This window comes from Mobula hypostoma, chromosome 20, assembly GCF_963921235.1.
Source record: "Mobula hypostoma chromosome 20, sMobHyp1.1, whole genome shotgun sequence".
NCBI lineage: Eukaryota > Metazoa > Chordata > Chondrichthyes > Myliobatiformes > Myliobatidae > Mobula > Mobula hypostoma.
This window is the reverse complement of record NC_086116.1, coordinates 55,935,359-55,954,075: the sequence shown is the minus strand read 5'-3', so window position 1 is coordinate 55,954,075 and position 18,717 is coordinate 55,935,359. Positions and strand designations below refer to the sequence as shown.

The window sequence follows — 18,717 nt, the reverse complement described above, 5'->3', positions numbered from 1 at the left end:
CCTATATAATTGGCTTTATTTAATTTTAAGGTTCTAGTTTCTGGCTTTTATACATTGTTATCAACCTCTATTATACTGTCATCATTCTTTCCCAGAGGATTCTTCACTGAGAGATTACTAGCTGACATAAAACAGGATTTAAAATATCCTGCCTCCTTTGTTGACTCTATAATGTATTTTTTCTGTGCTATCTTTTTCACATTATTTTAAATCTCTGCCCTTTAGCCCTTGAGCTATCCACTAATATAAACAGCTTCTCTACCCTATCTGAACTTGGCATTATCTTGAACACCTCTGTCAAATAATCTGTCATATTTTGCTCCAAGAATAACCCTAGATTCTCCAGTCAAACCTTGCAACTGAAATCTTGCAGGCCTTGAACAATTCCAATAAATCATTGTGTATTCTTTTCTACTTCTTTATCCCTGATTGTTATTTCTAAAAGATTCTCTCCACTACTGAGATTAAATTTATCAGCTTGTAGTTGTTGGCATATTCTTAAACAGTTTTTGAACATAGGTGTCACATTGTTTAGTTTTCCAAAACCTCTCTGTACATATAAAGGAACAGCAGCTTTTGGAAATCTCTTCCAAACCAGCATTCCTTATGTTCCCTCCTTACCAACTTGCCTTCCATAGTATCTGCAGAGATCTTAAACAGTCTTGCCTCTCTTCATCTACCCACTTAGTATTTGTATTAATTTACAATATAGTTGTGACTAAACATAATTTTTTTGTCATTCTAATGCCTGATTTTCTGTATCCAAGATCCTTCCTCATAGAATATCAAATATAACATATTTGATTTCCAGTGTTGGTCACTAAGCAAACACATTTCCTTATTTCAAATATAATCACAGTTAGTAATACCAGCCTTTTAAAATTTATGTTCAAATATTGAATCCAATTGCACTTGAGAGAGCAAAGCCTTACAGAAGTTCTTGTCTCTTTGCTTGGAGACCAGTTTTGCAGTGCCTCATCTTAACAACTACTCTTTGTGCATCAGCTCTGATTGCACATTTGTGTTGCCAGGCTGTTCAACCACTTAAATAAATGAAAACCTCTCATTTTTGTAACACCTTTCATAACTTCAGAATGTGCCATAGCATATTATAGCCAATTACTTTTGTTTGTAGTGCAGGACAGTAGGAAGCATTCCCCACACAGAATGATCATTGAGACAGAAATGTGATTGTGGCTAGTTATGAATATTGGCATGGATGCTGGAAAATACCTCCTTTCTGTTTTGCATTAATGGCATGGGATTTTCTATGTGTACTCTAAAGAACCCAAGTAGTTTAATATCTCATTTGTTCAGTTTACTTCTGAATTATGTCCAGTTTTGTGCTTAGGTTTCCAGAGATGGGAGGGTTAACAGTTATCCTAGACATAGACTAGGCCAATGACAAGCACATCTCAGTCTAATTAAATTTCATACCCAAATTCATAACACCATAAGACATAGGAGCAGAATTAAGCCATTCAGCCCATCAAGTCTGTTTCACCATTGTATCATGGCTGATCCCAGATCCTACTCAAACTTATACACCTGCCTTCTCGCCGTATCCTTTGATGCCCTGACGAATCAGGAAACTATCAACTTCTGCTTTAAATATACCCACAGGCTTCACCTCCACCACATTCTGTGGCAGGGTATTCCACAGATTCACGACTCTCTGGCTAAGAGAATTCCTCCTTATTTCTGTTCTAAAAGGTCACCCCTCAATTTTGAGGCTGTGCCCACTAGTTGGTGATACCCCCGCCGAAGGAAACATCCACAGCCACCTTATCTGGTCCTTTCAACATTCAGTAGGTTTCAATGAGATCCCCTGCCCGCCCCCCCCACCCACATTCTTCTAATTTCCCGTCGGCCGAAAGCTGCCAAACGTCCCTTATAACAACAGACACAAAATGTTGAGGAACTCAGCAGGCCAGGCAGCATCTATGAAAAAGAGTACGATTGACATTTCAGGCCGAAACTCTTCGACAGGACTGTCGACTGCACTCTTTTCCGTGGATGCTCCCTGGTCTGCTGAAGTTTGTCTCGAATTTTGTGTGTGTTGCTTGGATTTCCAGCATCTGCAGATTTTCTCTTGTTTGTGAAACGTTCCTCATATGTTAATTCTTTTATTCCTGGGATCATCCTGATGAATCTCCTCTGAACTTTCTCCAATGACAACACATCCTTTCTGAGTATGGAACCCAACTGTTGACAATATTTTCAAGTGCAGCCTGACTAGTGTCTTTTAAGGCATCAGCATTAATCTCTTCACTTTTATATTCTATTCCCCTTGAAATAAATGCCAACAGTATGTTTGCCTTCTTTACCACAGACTCAACCTGTAAATTAATCTTCTGGGAGTCTTGTATGAGGACTCTTAAGTCCCTCTGCTCCTTTGATGTTTGAATTCTCTTCCCATTTAGATAATCTGCACTATTGTTCCTTTTACCAAAATGCATTATCATAACATTTATCAGCACTGTGTTTCATCTGCTATGTTTATGCCCATTCAAGTGATTCTTGAAAGATCATGACCAATGCATCCGTTATCTCTTTAGCAACCTCTCTCAGGACTCTGGGATGTAGCCCATCTGGTTCAGGTGCCTTATCCACCTTAAGACCTTTGATTTACCTCGTTCCTTTTCCTTTGTAATAACAATAGCATAGAATTAGAGACCTCAAATCTCACCAGAAGTTGTGAAATTGAAGTCTATAGATATGGTTGGAATAAGAGGAAAAATTATCACAACATCTGGAGTGTTGCTATAAAATTTAACTGCTTCATAAATGTACTTAATGGAGCCTGACTTTTTTTTGCTTTCTGTTTGAGCTTGCATTTAGGTCAGCTCTGAAGTGACCTAGCAAGCCACTCATTTGAAAAACAGCGAGCAAGAGAAAAAAAAACAGACACAAATACTGCAATTAATGCTCTCTCTGGGGTGCACACAGAAGATCCTATGCTATTAATTCAAAGAGGAGATTTCCCAGCATCCGGAACAATAACCATCTCTTAAAAAATCCTACAAAACAATTGATGTTGTTGAGTGCCATCAAGCTGTTGTTGACTCATGGTGACCCTATGGGTAGTGTATTTGTCCATAGGGTTTTTGTGGCATGAAAACCAAAACAATTAATTATCCATTAATCACATCATAATATGAAAAGTTGGTTCTGCACTGTCCTGCACAAAAGAAAAGTTATTGCCTATAATGTTCTTTCACACATTCTGAAGTTCTGAAAGGGATTTCCATATATTTCAATGGTCAAACAACTTCAGTAGAGAGAGAAAAAGTTAATGTTTCAGATGGATGATCTTTCCTCATATATCAGCTTCTGACGAAAAGTCGCTTGTCAGAAAGGTAAGTTGCATAACTCAGTGGCCACTTTTATGTACACCCATACACCTGCCCACAAATGCAAATATCTAATCAGCCAAACATGGTGCAACTTGGTGTATAAAAGCATGCAGGTATGGTCAAAAGATTCAGTTGTTCAGACTAAACATCAGAATGGAAAGGAAATGTGATCTAAGTGACTTTGACCATGGAGTGATTGTTGTCACCGGACTAGGTGGTTTGTGTATCTCAGTAATTGCTGACCTCCTGGGATTTTCACGCAAAACACTCACTAGAGTTTATAGAGAATGATGTGAAAAATGAAAAAAAACATCGATGAGCAGCAGTTCTGTCGGGTGAAACACCATGTAAATGAAAAAATCCAGAGGAGAATGGCCAAACTGGTTCAAGCTGACAAGAAGGTGACAGTCAGTCAAATAACCAACCATTATAGCAGTGCTGTGCAGCAAAGCATCTCTGAATGTATGACAGATCGAACCTTGAACTGGATGGGTGACAGCAGTAGAAGGCCACACTGGGTTCCACTCCTGTATCAAATAAAGTGGGTGCTGAGTATATATTTGCTTGTGTAAGACCTATTCTACCTCTTGAGTTCCCCTGGGCTCCTGTTTGTGGTAGAATAGGCAACACACCTTTCTAGTAAAGGTTTATGTGTTAAAGTATATCAACAGATTTAGAATGTAGAGAAGAATTGGATGCAGACATAGGAGAGAAAAGGCACATGGATGTGCAGAGTGCAGGAGATTAACTGATAGAAGGAATAACAATGATTGGTAAAAAGTTGTGGTTAATGCTAACTGGACAAAAGTTACCCCATCATCCAAATGAACTTTGCCAGGCCAGGCAGCAATTAAAGTAGAATGCCAAAGAACTCACTGGGTGAGTAACATCTGTAGAGGCAGGTGGTGTAAGTTAGTGAAGAACTCTACAAAGCAGTCACCTAATTAGTCAGCATGCAGACACGAGTTTCTGTCCTTGACCTCTGACACTGTTCCAATGAAACAAGTTTAAACTTAAGGAATAGAATCTCTTCTTTTAAACTTTGAACATATCATTCTGAATTTGACCAATGGTTTCAGACAATGATTCTATTCTCCCATCTACTGCTCATCCTAAACTATTGTTTAGTTCTGTCCCATGTTGCCTTGGACCATCACTGTTTTGTCAATTAATCTCTTCTGTCATTATTTACCCTTATTCCCAGCTCCTCTACCTCTGTTTGCACTTTAAATCTTATTTTATCACCAATTTTTACCAGTTTAGTGATACCTATGACTGGAAGTATTAAAAGCTTTCCTGTCCAAAGCTGCCGCTTGAATGTTTAAAGTGTTTTTGTTTGATTTACATCATCTTCAAAATTCTGCTTTTTTTAAAATCAAATTCAAGTTCAATTTATTGTCATTCATCCTTACCGCCAAATAAAACAATGTTCCTCTGTGCCAAGGTACACAACATGGTACATAAAGCTCAAATATATAACACATAAATATTATTAGCACCAGTAAATTAATAAATAATAAGGATAAAAAGTAAACAGTGTAACACTTCTGGTGCTTCATTTGCGATGAGACCTGGGTGGTGCCAGGGAGTTCGGTGGTCTTACAGCCTGGGGGACGAAGCTGTTTGCCGTCTTAACAGTACTTGTTCTAATGCTATAGTATTTTCAGGCTGATTGCAGCGGGTCAAAGGGGTTTTTGGACAGTTGGAGGGATCATTGACAATGTCGCATTTCCTACAGTTTAACCTAATGTTTATTTTCTCTTGCACAGGTTACAGAATATCTGAATGCCCAAGAAGCTGCCAAATCTGCCAGGGTAAGTGCAGTACGGAGTAACATATATCCTCCCACTCCACCCTCCATCGATTCAGTGGATTAATTTTCAGGTTGCATATTTATCCGACCTTCAAAACATACGAGCTAACGGCAGAGAAGGAGAGTGTTCATTCTGTCATGTTCATGCTACCCAAAAATGGACTTCAGTTTAATCCCTCACCCAGAACTTGGTCTGTAGTCTAAGGAAACTCTTTGGGAGAACTTAAAGATGTATTTAAAATCTGGTGAGGGTTTCTACCAGCACCACAATTTCAGACTAAGAATTCCAGCCATTGAGAGTTCTCATTGTACTCAACTCATTAATTTCAATTCATGTTCCTCATTACCATCTCTCCGCTGATGGAAGTAGGTCATTCTTGTTTACATTGAACCAAAATAACATCAAACACATACATCTTCGCTACAGCTTTTTTGAAACCATAGGTAAGCCGATAAACGGTACCTGTAAGAAACTTGAGTTACTTGTATCCCTCCTTGAAACTCATAATGTCTTCTTGACCTCTTCACTTTTAAGATGTTGGAAAAGATTTGTAGCTCGAGTTGAGGATGTTGTTGTTTAAGTGGTCACTGAGCTAGTTTGTTAGCTTGCAGTTGTTACCCAGCTAGGCAACTTCATCAGTGCAACTTCAAATGAAATGTTGCTGATCTCCATTGTTCGTCTTTTATGTGTCCTGTGATTAGTCTGTTTGTGTGTGTGTGTGTTGCACCAGTCGTGGATTACATAATCGGTAGCCAATAGAAATGGCACATACACACACACACACACACACACACACACACACACACACACACAGACTAATCACAGGACACATAAAAGACAAACAATGGAGACCACCAACATTTGATTCCAAGTTGCACTGATGACGTTGCCTAGCTGGGTAATGAAACGTCTGCAAGGTAACAAGCCAGCTCGGTGAGTCACTCAACAACAACCTCTTCCCTATTCCACAATACCCGTACATTCCAAATATCTATTTACTTTTATTACCTGTTTACTTTTCATTCAAATCAGCTTCTTTGTCCTTCCTGAGTTCACATAACCTGCTAGTTACGATCAGCAACAGTCCCATGCTACACGTGTTACACTTACAAATGATAGAATGCTGCCCTTTATGATTACAATTTCCACACCAAACAACCCTAAGTCATCCGTTCCTTCTTTTCCTCTCCCGCTCTGACCCAAAACTTTCCCTCCCTGAACACACTCTCTGTACAACTCCCTGTGACCTCCTATCCTATCCCACCCCCTTCCCTCCTCTCCCCTTCCCTCCTCTCCCCTTCCCCTCCTCTCCCCTTCCCCCTTCCCCCCTCTCCCCTTCCCCCCTCTCCCCTTCCCCTTCCCCCCTCCCCTTCCCCCTCCCCTTCCCCTCTCCCCTTCCCCCTCCCCTTCCCCTCTCCCCTTCCCCCTCCTCTTCCCCCTCCTCTTCCCCCTCCCCTTCCCCCTCCTCTTCCCCTTCCCCCTCCCCCTCCTCTCCCCTTCCTCTCCCCCTCCCCCTCCTTTCCCCTTTTCCTCCTCTCCCCTTTCCCCTTCCCCTCTCCTCTCCCCTTCCCTTTCCCCTCCTCTCTCCCCTCACCCTTACCTCTCCCATCACCTCTCCTCTCCCTTCCCCGCCTCCTGCCATCCTCTCCCCACCCTCTCCCTCCCCTCTCACCTCAACTTCCCCTCTCCCTCCTTCTCTCCTACCAACCCCTTCTCTCCCCCTTCACATCTGCTTCCCATCTTCCTCTCTCCCCCCTCCACTTCTCTCCAATGGCTCCCTTCTTTGCTCTCTCCTTACCCCACTACTTCTTGTGCTCCCATCTCCCACCCTCTTCCATCTCCCACCCTCTTCCATCTCCCACCCTCTCCCATCTCCCACCCTCTCCCATCTCTCACCCTCTCCCATCTCTCACCCTCTTCCCTCTCCCACCCTCTTCCCTCTCCCACCTTCTTCCCTCTCCCACCCTCTTCCCTCTCCCACCCTCTTCCCTCTCCCACCCTCTCCCATCCTCTCCCATCTCCCACCCTCTTCCCTCTCTCACCTTCTTCCCTCTCCCACCTCCCACCCTCTCCCATCTCTCACCCTCTCCCCTTTCCCATCTCCCTCTTTCTTTCACTCTCACTCTCCCCACTCCTTTCTCCCTCCCCCTCTCCCTCCCCCTCTCCCTCCCCCTCTCCCTCTCCCTCCCCCTCTCCCTCCCTTTCTCCCTCCCTCTCTCCCCTCCCCTCTCCATTTCACCCCAACCCCACTCCCCCTCTTCCACCTCTCCCCCTCCCCATCTTCCCCCACCCCTCCCCTTCCACCTCTCCCCTACCTCTCTCTCCCTCTCCCCATCTCCCTATCTCCCTCCCCCTCTCCCACTATCCCACTCTCCCTGCCTCTCCTCTTCTCGTCACCCATCTCCCCACCCCCTCCCCCTTCCACCTCTCCTCCATCTCTTTCTCTCTGCCTTCCTCACCCCCTCCCATCTCCCCCTCACTCTCCCGCCTCCTTTCTCACTCTCCCTCCCCCTCTTTCGTTGCCTCCCGCATGTGCTCTCTCTCCTTTCAGCTTTATCTGTTTTTCCTGTTTGCTTCCCCTAGCTACTGCTCCTTCTAGCAATGTGCATAGTGCGTCATTGTTGAAACACTTCCCCTGTTTTGCTTGTCTATATTTATTACTTTTTTCACTGATAACCTCTTCTCTTCACAGCTGAACCTCTGGCGTTATGGTGACTTTCGAGCTGATGACGCTGATGAATTTGGTTACAGACGCTGAAGAATCCACATGTGAAGAAGACAACATCGTAATTTCCCCTCTGCCTTTTCTCTGTCATACTGTCTCCCAGTCCCCAACTGATCCAGTAAAAGAGAGACTTGCTACTTTCCATTTCCTCCTCTCAGGCATTTGGAATCTCATTGCACTTGTCCCCGACAACTTCAAATGAACAGTTGGCAGTGTTAGGGGGAGATACTAATCATGATTGGATGCTGACCTTAGTCTGTAAAATGAACTGGAAACGTATTCCCTGCTTTGCCCTGAAATTCGTTCTTTCTCCTTTAAATTCTTTATGAATTACAGAATAGACCTTTCATTTGGTGATTTCTTTTTATTCCTGTTATTTCTTTGAAAAGTCTAAACTTGGATAAAACATTGGAAGCTAAGGCAATCCCAAACAAAATTCGGTTTCACAGTTTGTTTGCTGACAGCTGTACGTGGCAGCACAATGGAAGGTAATTCAAGAAAAAACTCAAACAAATATTCTAGGTCAGGATAGATTGAGTCTTGAAGTGGAATTGCCTGTGTAACTTGTAAAGGATTCTAATTTGCGAACCGTACATACTGCATTGTTTTTTTGATGCTTTTTAGAAATTTTATTTGTTATGTTCAACAAAGGGGAATTACTTTCTTCGGTAACTTTATGTTGAGCCTGTTTATAATAGCAGGCTTAGGATTTTGTTGCATATGGAGCTCCCCTCGTCCCACCTCAAAAATTAATTAGCCTTGGAAGCACCTGAGTTAATCTTATTCATGTCTTAAAATATTAGCCAAACTGCAACGTGTTAGAATCCTGTGTCTGCTCAAGATTGGACCATATATAAATCTGATACATGGTGCCGACAAGAGTCCTTTCTAAGGTACTTGCCCCGTCTGCTTAGCAATCAGTAGCTTATTTTGAGCAGAACGTGTGGGCACAAATAGCTGATGCAGTGTAATGTACATTAGAATGCTGTGTTGCTCTTTCTCTTTGATTTTTGTTTTGCTTGTGACATGATTGCAAGTAATTTTCATTTGTAACTCTTAGCTAGGTTTATGATTTATTCTTCCTCCCTGCGCTTCATCCCTTAACCTGATGTTGTCTCTTGTCATTATATTTAATGCTTAAAGTCTCAATAAAAGTAGCATTGGCAACATGGAATATCCTTAATGCCATGATTTCTTCATTATTGTTAGTGCAAAATTGATGCAGATAAATGCCAAGGATGATCTAGCAGGGACCTCATTGCCATCAACAGGTCAATTGAACAGGCTGTCCAATATGGAGTGACCTGACCAGATGGACGCCCTGCTCAGGCCGCTTGGGCATATGTCACCCAACTGGCGTAGTTTGAGCATGGCCACCTGGGTAGCTCCCTCCTGTTCTACGAATGCATCACACAAAGGGTCTAAGGTTTGTTATATGCGAAGCAATGGATGCAGGCCTTCATCACTGCTAGGTGATCACTGGATGCATGGAAATTGGATTACAAGTCCCCACTTATAACATGTAGGTAACATTTAAAAGATTGCTGCAGCTAGTATATGCAGTGTGGAAATAGAACAACAGGAGAATAATAGCATATGCAAAATGTTGGAGGAACTCAGCAGGTCAGGAAGAAATAAAGAGTTAATATTTCAGTCCTGATGAAAGGTCTCAGCCTGAAACACCCACTCTTTATTCCTTTGCATAAGCGCTACCTGACCTGCTGAGTTCCTCCAGCATTTTATATGTGTTACTCTGGATTTTCCAGCATCTGCAGAGTCTCTTGTGTTTATGAGTAGAATAAAAACATGATCTGAGATTGAATTTCATAATGTGCTGCTATTAATAAAGGTGGCTGGTAACTGTTAGATATTCCATAGTATTAATTTATAAGTAATCATACATAATGACATTGAAAACAGACATTTGACAAATTGCAGCCTCTCCTTCTCTGGCAAGCCAGGTTTTAACTGTACTGTCCAGTGCAGTATCAAGCACAAAGCCCATGGCTTGATTTCAATTATTTGGTCTCATTGAGAGCCAATATGTATAGAACTTATTCATGGCTTGGGTGATGCTGTCCTGACCAATGTCAGTATTATTATCCTAGAACAGAAATAATTAGATTAAATGTGACCCTGATGACAAAGTCCCACCTCATCTCTGCATTTTAGTTCTTTTATCAACGCTTAATCTAAGACTAGGAAGAGTCAAGGGGCCCTTGCTGAGCAAAAACTAGGTATTAGTGACTGAATTATTGCTAAGAACCACTTAATACCGTTGTTGATAAAATCAATTTTTCCATTTTGGAATGCAGTGCCTTTAAAAGTGGTGGATACAGATTCAATCAATTCCAAAGTGAGTTAGATCAATAATTGAAGGGGGTATAAATTTCAGGATTTAGGGAATGAACAGAGATTGTGAGACCAGTTATCTCCTTCAGAGAGCTGACAGTGATCCATTTAACTAAATGATGGGCCCTGAGTTCAGACTGATGGTGGTGAAATGTGCTAGACTTTGGTAACAACAGAAAATGGGCATTGTTTAAACTCATTTGTGACACAAAAGCTGTACTGGATGAGGGTCTGTGTAGCAATGTGTCAGAGGACACCCCTTCAGATGAGTACAAATGACACCAGCAGAGAAAACTGAGATGTTTCTGAAGTGGGAGTGCTACTGTGAGCCAAGAAAAAATTCATCAGACGCAAAGGATCAGTACAAGCAAAAAAATCTGGAAAAGATTTATACTAGACAGAGACAAAATCATTGAAAATGAAGAGATCACATCTCTGCAAGTTAGTGAATTCTTTTGTTTAACAAACTGTATATCTCTGAAAAGTAATATGCCCCTGGCGAGGAGGGGGAAAGCATACAGTCTCTGACAATAATGAGAGTTTTGAAAGTAACACTGTGACAGAATGGATCCTACAGAGGCTGGAGCAGCTGCAGTGCGGTTCAGTACCAAGTCACGTGGCAGTGCAATTTGCTGTGTGATTTGTTTTATTCATACGGCAGGGTAAAACCCCATTGGCTTTGCTGCTCTTCTCTCCCTCTCTCTCTGGGACTCCTGTATATATCAATAGGCAAACCAAAAAAAAAAGCAGCCAGCTGCACTGAAACATCATGCTTAATCCAGCAGAGGGGAAAGCATGTAAAGGAGGCTTGCCATTTTGAACTTCTTAAGATCCTCAAGTCACTTTCTGAAAATGAATGCATTAAAACTACATTTTCTTAAGTTAAAAAAAACTTGGTTTTTTTTTGTTCTTTCTGCACTTCCATCTCTCCTCTTTTATTACATTCTCTTGAGGCTGATGTTCGTGCTGATGCTTGCACAATCTGGATGCTTGCACAGCTGAGAGCATAGACAACATTCAGGTAATAGTTGCCTATGGGAAAATGTCCTGGTTAGTCTTTATTATGGCCTCAAACAACATCCATCCACTTGTATACATACATGTCTCTAGCTTAGATAATTAGGTGAAGTGCAGGAGTATGTTATTTTTGTTTTACTGAGGTTGCTCGGTTGAGATCACTACAGAGCACACTTCAAACATTAGACCTCACCTGTTTTTAAGGGCTAAGCACTACTTCCCATGAAGTGATTACCAGCAGGGCCCACTGGGTCACCATTTTGCACACCAATGTATGTCATTCCAGTGGGATTCTGGACTTCCATGTGTGGATTGCACCTTGCAAATATTGGTATATTCTAAGAGGTGATCCGTAGAGCAAGTTCCCACAACAAATCCCTACAACAACAGCCCCACTCCCAGTTTTCTTGTGTCAAACTTGACATAATCTCTGTGAAGAGTGTGGTTAGGTATTGGCGTGCACCCATGATCCCCATGTAAGCACTGGCACAGTACCGAAATAGATGATTGTTAAATATTGGCACAGTCCCAGGGGACAAATATTGACATAGACTGAGAGTTAAACACACAAAATGCCAGAGGAACTCAACAGGCCAGGCAGCATCTGTGGAAAAGAGTAAAAGGGCAATGTTTCAGGCCAAGACCCTTAATCAGGACTGGAACAGAAGGGAGAAGAATTCAGAAGGTTGTGGGGAGGGGGGAGGAAGAAGTACAAGGTAGTAAGTGATAGGTGAAACTGGGAGGGGGGAGGGTGAAGTAAAAAGCTGGGAAGCTGATTGGAGAAAGAGAAAAGGGGTTGAAGAAGGGGGAATCTGATGAGAGGACAGAAGACCATGGAGAATGGGAAGGAGGAGGAGCACCAGAGGGAGGTGATGAGCAGGTGAGAGGAGAGGGTAACAAGAATAGGGAATGGTGAAGGGGGGGCAATTACTGGTATCGATGATCATGCCATCAGGTTGGAGGTTACCTAGACAGAATATAAGGTGCTGCTCCTCCAACCTAAGTGTGGCTTCATCCTGGCAGTAGAGGAGGCCGTACAGTGAGAATGAGAATGGGAAGTAGAATTGAAATTGGGGGCTTCTGGGCGATCATGCCTTTTCTGGTGGGCAGAACATAGGTGCTGGGCAAAGCAATCTCCCAATCTGTGTTGGGTCTCACCGATATGCAGGAAGCCACACCAAGAGCACCAGACACAGTAGATGACCCCAGTAGACTCACAGGTAAAGTGTTGCCTCAGTTGGAAGGACTGTTTGAGGCACTAAATGGTAGGGAGGATGTGTAGGGGCAGGTGTGGCACAAGGGAGTCACATTAAGGAGCGATCCTTACAGAAAGAAGGGAGGAGGGAAAGATGTGCTTGGTGGTGGGTTCCCATTGGAGATGGCAGAATTTAAGGAGAATTATGTACTGGGTGGCAGAGGCTCGTGGGGTGGTAGGTGAGGACAAGAGGAACCCTATCCCTTCTGTGATGGTGAGAGGATGTGGTGAGGACAGATGTAAGTAAAATGGAAGAGATACCAGTGAGAGCAGCATTGATGGTGGAGGAAGAGAAGCCATTTTCTTTGAAGAAGGAGGACATCTCAGTTGTTCTGGAATAAATGCCTCATCCTGAGAGCAGATGCAATGGAGACGTAGGAACTGAGAAAAGGGAACGGACATTTTTACAAGTGACGGGTGGGAAGAGGTATAGTTAAAATACTGGTGAGAGTCAGTAGATAGACTGTCACCAGAGATGAAACAGCGAGATCGAGAAAGGAGAGAGAGGTATCAGAAATGGACCAGGTAAATTTGAGAGCAGGATAGAGGTTGGAGGCAAAGTTGATGAAATCAACAAGCTCAGCATGAGTGCAGGAAGCAGTGAAGTGTAGGAAGAGTTGGGGAGTGATGCCAGTACAGGCTTGGAGCAGAGACTGTTCCACGTAGCTGGCAAAAAGGCAGGCATTGTTGGATCCATGCAAATGCCCATGGCTACACCTTGGGTTTGAAGAAAGTTGGAGGAGTCGAAGGAGAAATTGTTGAGGGTGACGACCAGTTTTGCCAAATGGTGGACAGTGGTGTTGGAGGGGAACTGGTTGAGTCTGTTGTCCAGGAAGAAGACATGAGCTTTAAGGCCTTCCTGATGGGTGATGGAAATGTATAGGGACTTGACATCCATAGGGGAAAAAGAGATGATCTGGGCCAGGGAACTTAAAGTCATTGAAGAGATTGAGAGCATGTGATGGATATAGGTAGGAAGGGACTCAACCAAGGGGGATAAAATAGAGTTGAGGTATGCAGACACAAGTTCAGTGGGCGGGAGCCTGGCCAGTCGGGTTTGAAGATCTTGGGTAGGAGGTAATAATGGGAAGTGCAGGGTAAGGGAACTATGGGGTTGGTGGCAGTGGATGGGAAATTCCCAGAGTTGATGGTACAGGAGACAATGGCCTAATGCACCTTAGTGGGGTCCTGTTCAAGGGGTAAGTCAAAGGAGGTGTCTGAGAACTGCCATCTGGCCTCAGCAAGGTAGCAATCAGTTTGCCAGACTATTACAGCACCCCTCTTATCTATGGGTGTGATGGTGAGTTTAGGATTAGTGCAGAGAGAATGGAGACCACTGTGTTCAGAGGGAGTGGGGTTTGAATTGGAGAGGAGGAGTGTTAAAATCGAGACAATTGATGTCTCATTGGCAGTTAGAGATAAAAAGATCCAGAGCACGCAGAAGACCAGAGTGGAATGTCCAAGAAGGGGAGGAGGGCTGAATACAGGAGAAAGGGTCATCAGTGCGGGCTAGAGAGTCCTTGCCAGAAGAAATGGAAGACAGAAGTGATGGAAGAAGAGCTCAGTGTCATGACGGGTGCAGAACAGACTGAGATGCAGGCGCAGGAGGACAAAGCTGAGGTCCTTACTGAGAACAGAATGTTCTGCCTCAGAGAGGGGAGGTCGGTGGGAATTGTGAAAACTAGCATGGATGAGATCTGGGATCAGGGGGGAAAGAGAGTTGGTAGTATCTGAGAAGAGAGAAGGGTTGGGGTGTTCAGGGAAAGTGGGGTGGGAGGAAGATGGAGGCTGCAAGAACCCAAGAGCTGATGGTGAACAGGATCTTATCCTTCAGCAGCATGCATAGCAATCGGGACCATACAGTGGCCGATACTCTGTTCCGGCTCTAAGCAACACAAGAGCATAAGGCAACCACAAACCCCATAATTAACAGAAGATTCCAGGAACAATCAGGCACAGTGGGACAAGACATATGGTGCAACCATAATCATTATGAGTCAGCACCGTTCGGGCTGACTGGAAGTGCACTGAGAACGGTAAGCGTAAAGGAGTTGGGGGCTTGCTGTTCTGGTCAACAATGGATGGTGCAATCCTGGTCATATTACGATCGAGGAATGTGTTTGTAGCCCGGATATTGAACTTTTTGCTGTTGGACTCCGGCCATATTCCACCGAGATACGACACTGGGCGTCAGGAGGCTGTTCCTGCCTGTGACCATCGAACTTTGCAGCTCCTCCCGTGGAGGGTCAGACACCCTGAGCCAGTAGGTTGGTCCTGGACTTATTTCCATCTGGTATAGTTTGCATATTGTTGTTTGATAGTTTGTGGTTTTTGTATTTCTGTATTTATGCTCTATTCTTGGTTGGTGCAGCTGTAACGAAACTCAATTTCCCTCGGGATCAATAAAGTATGTCTGTGTCTATGTGAAATGATATTAAATGGGCGAAAGAAGGGGAAAAATGTAATCCAGAACCTGGTAGGTACCATTTCTGAAATCTGGTTATCGTTTTCAAAAATGTTGCCTGAAGTGTGTACTGTTACATTGAGGTAAACTCTAAAGGTAGGAGTGCAGACCATTCCGAAAGATCTATGAAACCTTAAGTGTATTTTTTTTTAATTAGATGTTCACGTTTTTCTTGGGAGGCAAAGTTATCCATCACCCCCTCAGTAAATGATGTTTGACTCAATTCCTCCCTGCCATCAATACATTTCAAAGCATCAGCTTTAGCTGGGAATCCTTCAAGTGCATCTCTCTAACAGGAGTAGTACCTGGGAGAGTGGACAGAGCAGAGATGATAACATTAAAAAAATGATTGCCCATTTTGACAATACCATTATTTTAAGAGTTCTTTGAAATTGTAGCTGGTGCTCTATCCCAATATTACATAATGATACATCTGCACCCAGCAATATTTCACCCCAAATGTTACACAATATCAGGTGTACATCTGCCAGTACATGTGTTACAGTGATAAATGAGAAGATAGTTGACACAGTCCTCTTGCATCATTTAAGTGGATATATTGACACACAATAAATCACCAATGGTTTGTGTGTGGTTGTGATTCTATCTGTGCCAACCAGTATACTACTCTTATGTCTGGAACTGGATATGGACTTTGGCCAGATATGCTCAGAGGCTTCCTGGTTCCTGAGTCTAAGCAAGCTTCAGATAGGTCCTGAACATGAAACAGTCAACAGAGAAATCCAGTCCCACTTCTCTTCAGCATAGCATCTTCATAAATACACAATGAAATTACTGGCTGCTTTTAAGGAGTTGGAGTTTGCTTGTTGACAATGGGATCTGGCCTATGACCTTTGTTGGTTTTATGGGAAATTTGGCAACCCATATCAAAATAATATAGGGCAACTAATTTTAAGATCTTGGAAATCCCGTATCGTGAAGGATTGTTGGACCCTGTATTCACAATGGCATTCTGTTGCATTGCTGCACCCAATTACTTTAAACTTGGTTTGACTTTGGTAAACAGCAAGAATAGGGTGGGTAATGTATTACCAATTCTGAAAGGTGTAATGAAAACCTACATATTTTACTTTTAAAAATTGCTTAACAGCACACCTTTCATTCTTATTCTTCATTTTCCTCTAACTTGTCCCCTTCCGCTCATTCTCCAATATTCTGTCTAATCTTACTCATTCTGATCCCACACATTCAGATCTCCACATAGTTCTCAGCTTCATATTCTTTTGTCCCAACTCAGTCAGTTTCAAGCTTAGCATAATATTGTGTTCTTCTAACACTTTTTGCTTCTGTGAGTATTTGTTCTGGAGGTTCTCTGTCCATTCGCTCCACATCACCTGGTACTGCAAACCCTTTATCCACCTCTGGAATCCTTTCTGTACCTGGACTACTCTCTCCAACAATTTATCCATACTCCCTCCAGATCTCATCAATGTAAGCTGCCAATGTGAGGAAAATATCCTCAGATTTTTTTTCCAGCTCACTCAATCTAGCTTCCACCAAATTGCAGCATTTTCTTCACTCAGGTCTAACTCCAGTCTTGCCTTTCAGTCTCTAACACTGTTGTCACTGACATGAACAGTTCCTTAACTTGAGAAAACTGAATGACAGAGATTTGAGATCTCTTCCTTACCCATGGATCATGACGCCACTAATGAATGTTCTACCATTGTCTTACAGATGGTTACTAGTGGCATATCTCCTGACAGCCTTCAATCTCACAGCCTTCTAATTCCCCTCAACATTCCTCTTCTATCCTTTCTCTTAAGACCTATTAAAAAGATTACACTGGTGGACCCATTATTTTGCCTTTTGCTGACTGTCTTTTCACTGCATCTGTGACCCCTTGGATTCTGTACAGCAGTGTAATAGATTCATGACCATTTGACATTAATGTGTTATCTTCCAGCTCCTCACACACTGCCATTCCTTACTAAGTTAAGGTTCCCTTCAAACTGGAGTTGAATTACTCCTCATTGAGCACCTTCCTCTGTCACTGTCAAACCTGTTCTACATTGAACAAATTCGCTTTGACTCCACATACAAGTCTTTCTTATTGAACCAGAAAGGGCTCCCTCTCTTCCTCAAGTCCATTGATGAGTATTTTGATCTTTCTAGCATCCCAAACTGGAAAATCTGATTTTTTTTTTATTTCTCAGTTTCTGTGCTTCCCAAATCTTTACATTGTCCATCTCCAACTCTCTTACTTACTCTATCTCCATCGTGGTAGGTTATCAATTAATAGTCACTTGCATCTAATTGTCAATAGCTGTGTTTCATAACAAAAAGAATCTGCTCAATTCTGCCAGTTTCTTAATGCCAGTCACTTCTCAAACAACCTCACCTCCTACACCAGTGCTTCCCAATGTCTTAGTCCCTGTTGCTCATTTATATTTACAGTTCTAATTCCTGTGGTCATTTTTTTCTTTCCTCCCCAGATAAACATCAGGTTTCCTTTGTTACAGCATTCCACTAAAATATTGACCATATATCATTCTTTGTCATTTGTACCACCTCCAGCAAAATCATATCAGACAACATCTTTAAGCATTCTGAAGATTCTATTTCCTTTGCAGATATCTGGTCCACCCCTCAGTATGTGACACTGGAGCTTTATCTCCTTCCACTGTTCCAAACGCATTCCAAATGGGAAAAATAAGACCATAAGACGTAGTATCAGAACTAGTCCCTTCAGCTATCAAGTCTGCTCCATCATTCGATCATAGCTGATTTATTTTCCTGGTCAGCCCTATTCCTGGTAACACTTGGTGCCCTTACTAAACAAGAACTTATCAACCTCCACATTAAATATACCCAATGAATTGGTTTTCACATTGTCTATGGCAATGAACCCCACCCTCTGGCTAAAGAAATTCTTCCTCATCTCCGTTCAGATTCAGATTAATTTATTCATCATGTACATTGAAACATACAATGAAACATGTCATTTGCATTAATAACTAACACAACCTAAGGATGTGCTGGGGGCAGCCCACAGGTGTCGCCACACATTCCAGTGCCAACATAGCCTGCCCACAATGTTCAGCAGAACATGAGGAACAACAACAGAACACAGTAGCAAAGCAAGCCCTGTTCTTCCCTCCCACCCACCTACCCATGCACACACACTGACAGTCTTCTAACCCCAGAACGGACTGCCTCCAATCCCCAGCAGACTCTTGGATTTGCTGATTTTGGCCCTTTGACTTCCGCAGTGAACTCGTAGACTCAGAGAGCCAGGGCTGTAAAGAATATTCTTGATGGACATACTTCTATTCTGAGCTTGTGCCCTCTGGTCATAGACTCTTCCACTATTGTAAACATCCTCTGCAATTTCACTTTCACCATTCCATTCACTGTGCTACTTTATTGTGTGTTGTCTGGGAAGAGAAAGCACAGACTGGGTGATCATCTTGTGAGTCTGCTATTCCTTACCATTTTATTTCTCTATAATATTCACATTTTAATCTCTTCACTTAAAGCTTCCCCATTTCCAATGAGGCTCAATGCTTTAAATTATTCACTTTGTAGTCTCCGGGACTCAATATTCATTACAACAACTTCAAAGATCATAAACACTTCTTCCATTTTTCCAGAGAGCTCTTGTTGCTATGGATTCTGCTTTTCAATTTACAATTTTTATGGACTCGCCTTCTGTTTTGTTTCCACAAACACATTCCCTTCTCTTCTCCCCCACCCCTCACTGCCACAACCCT

The 18,717-nt window shown here is 42.7% G+C and overlaps 1 protein-coding gene across 1 annotated transcript in view; it reads left to right on the top strand.

The window, feature by feature from the left end:
• The window catches only part of snd1 (staphylococcal nuclease and tudor domain containing 1), a 952,477-nt gene extending 943,020 nt beyond the window's left edge, over positions 1–9,457 (top strand). The window contains exons 23-24 of the mRNA XM_063072967.1: positions 5,126–5,170; positions 7,863–9,457. Of these exons, the coding sequence (XP_062929037.1) occupies positions 5,126–5,170; positions 7,863–7,928 (111 nt within the window). The 3' untranslated portion in view covers positions 7,929–9,457. The remainder of the gene's footprint in view (positions 1–5,125; positions 5,171–7,862) is intronic.
• Positions 9,458–18,717: the final 9,260 nt, after the last annotated feature.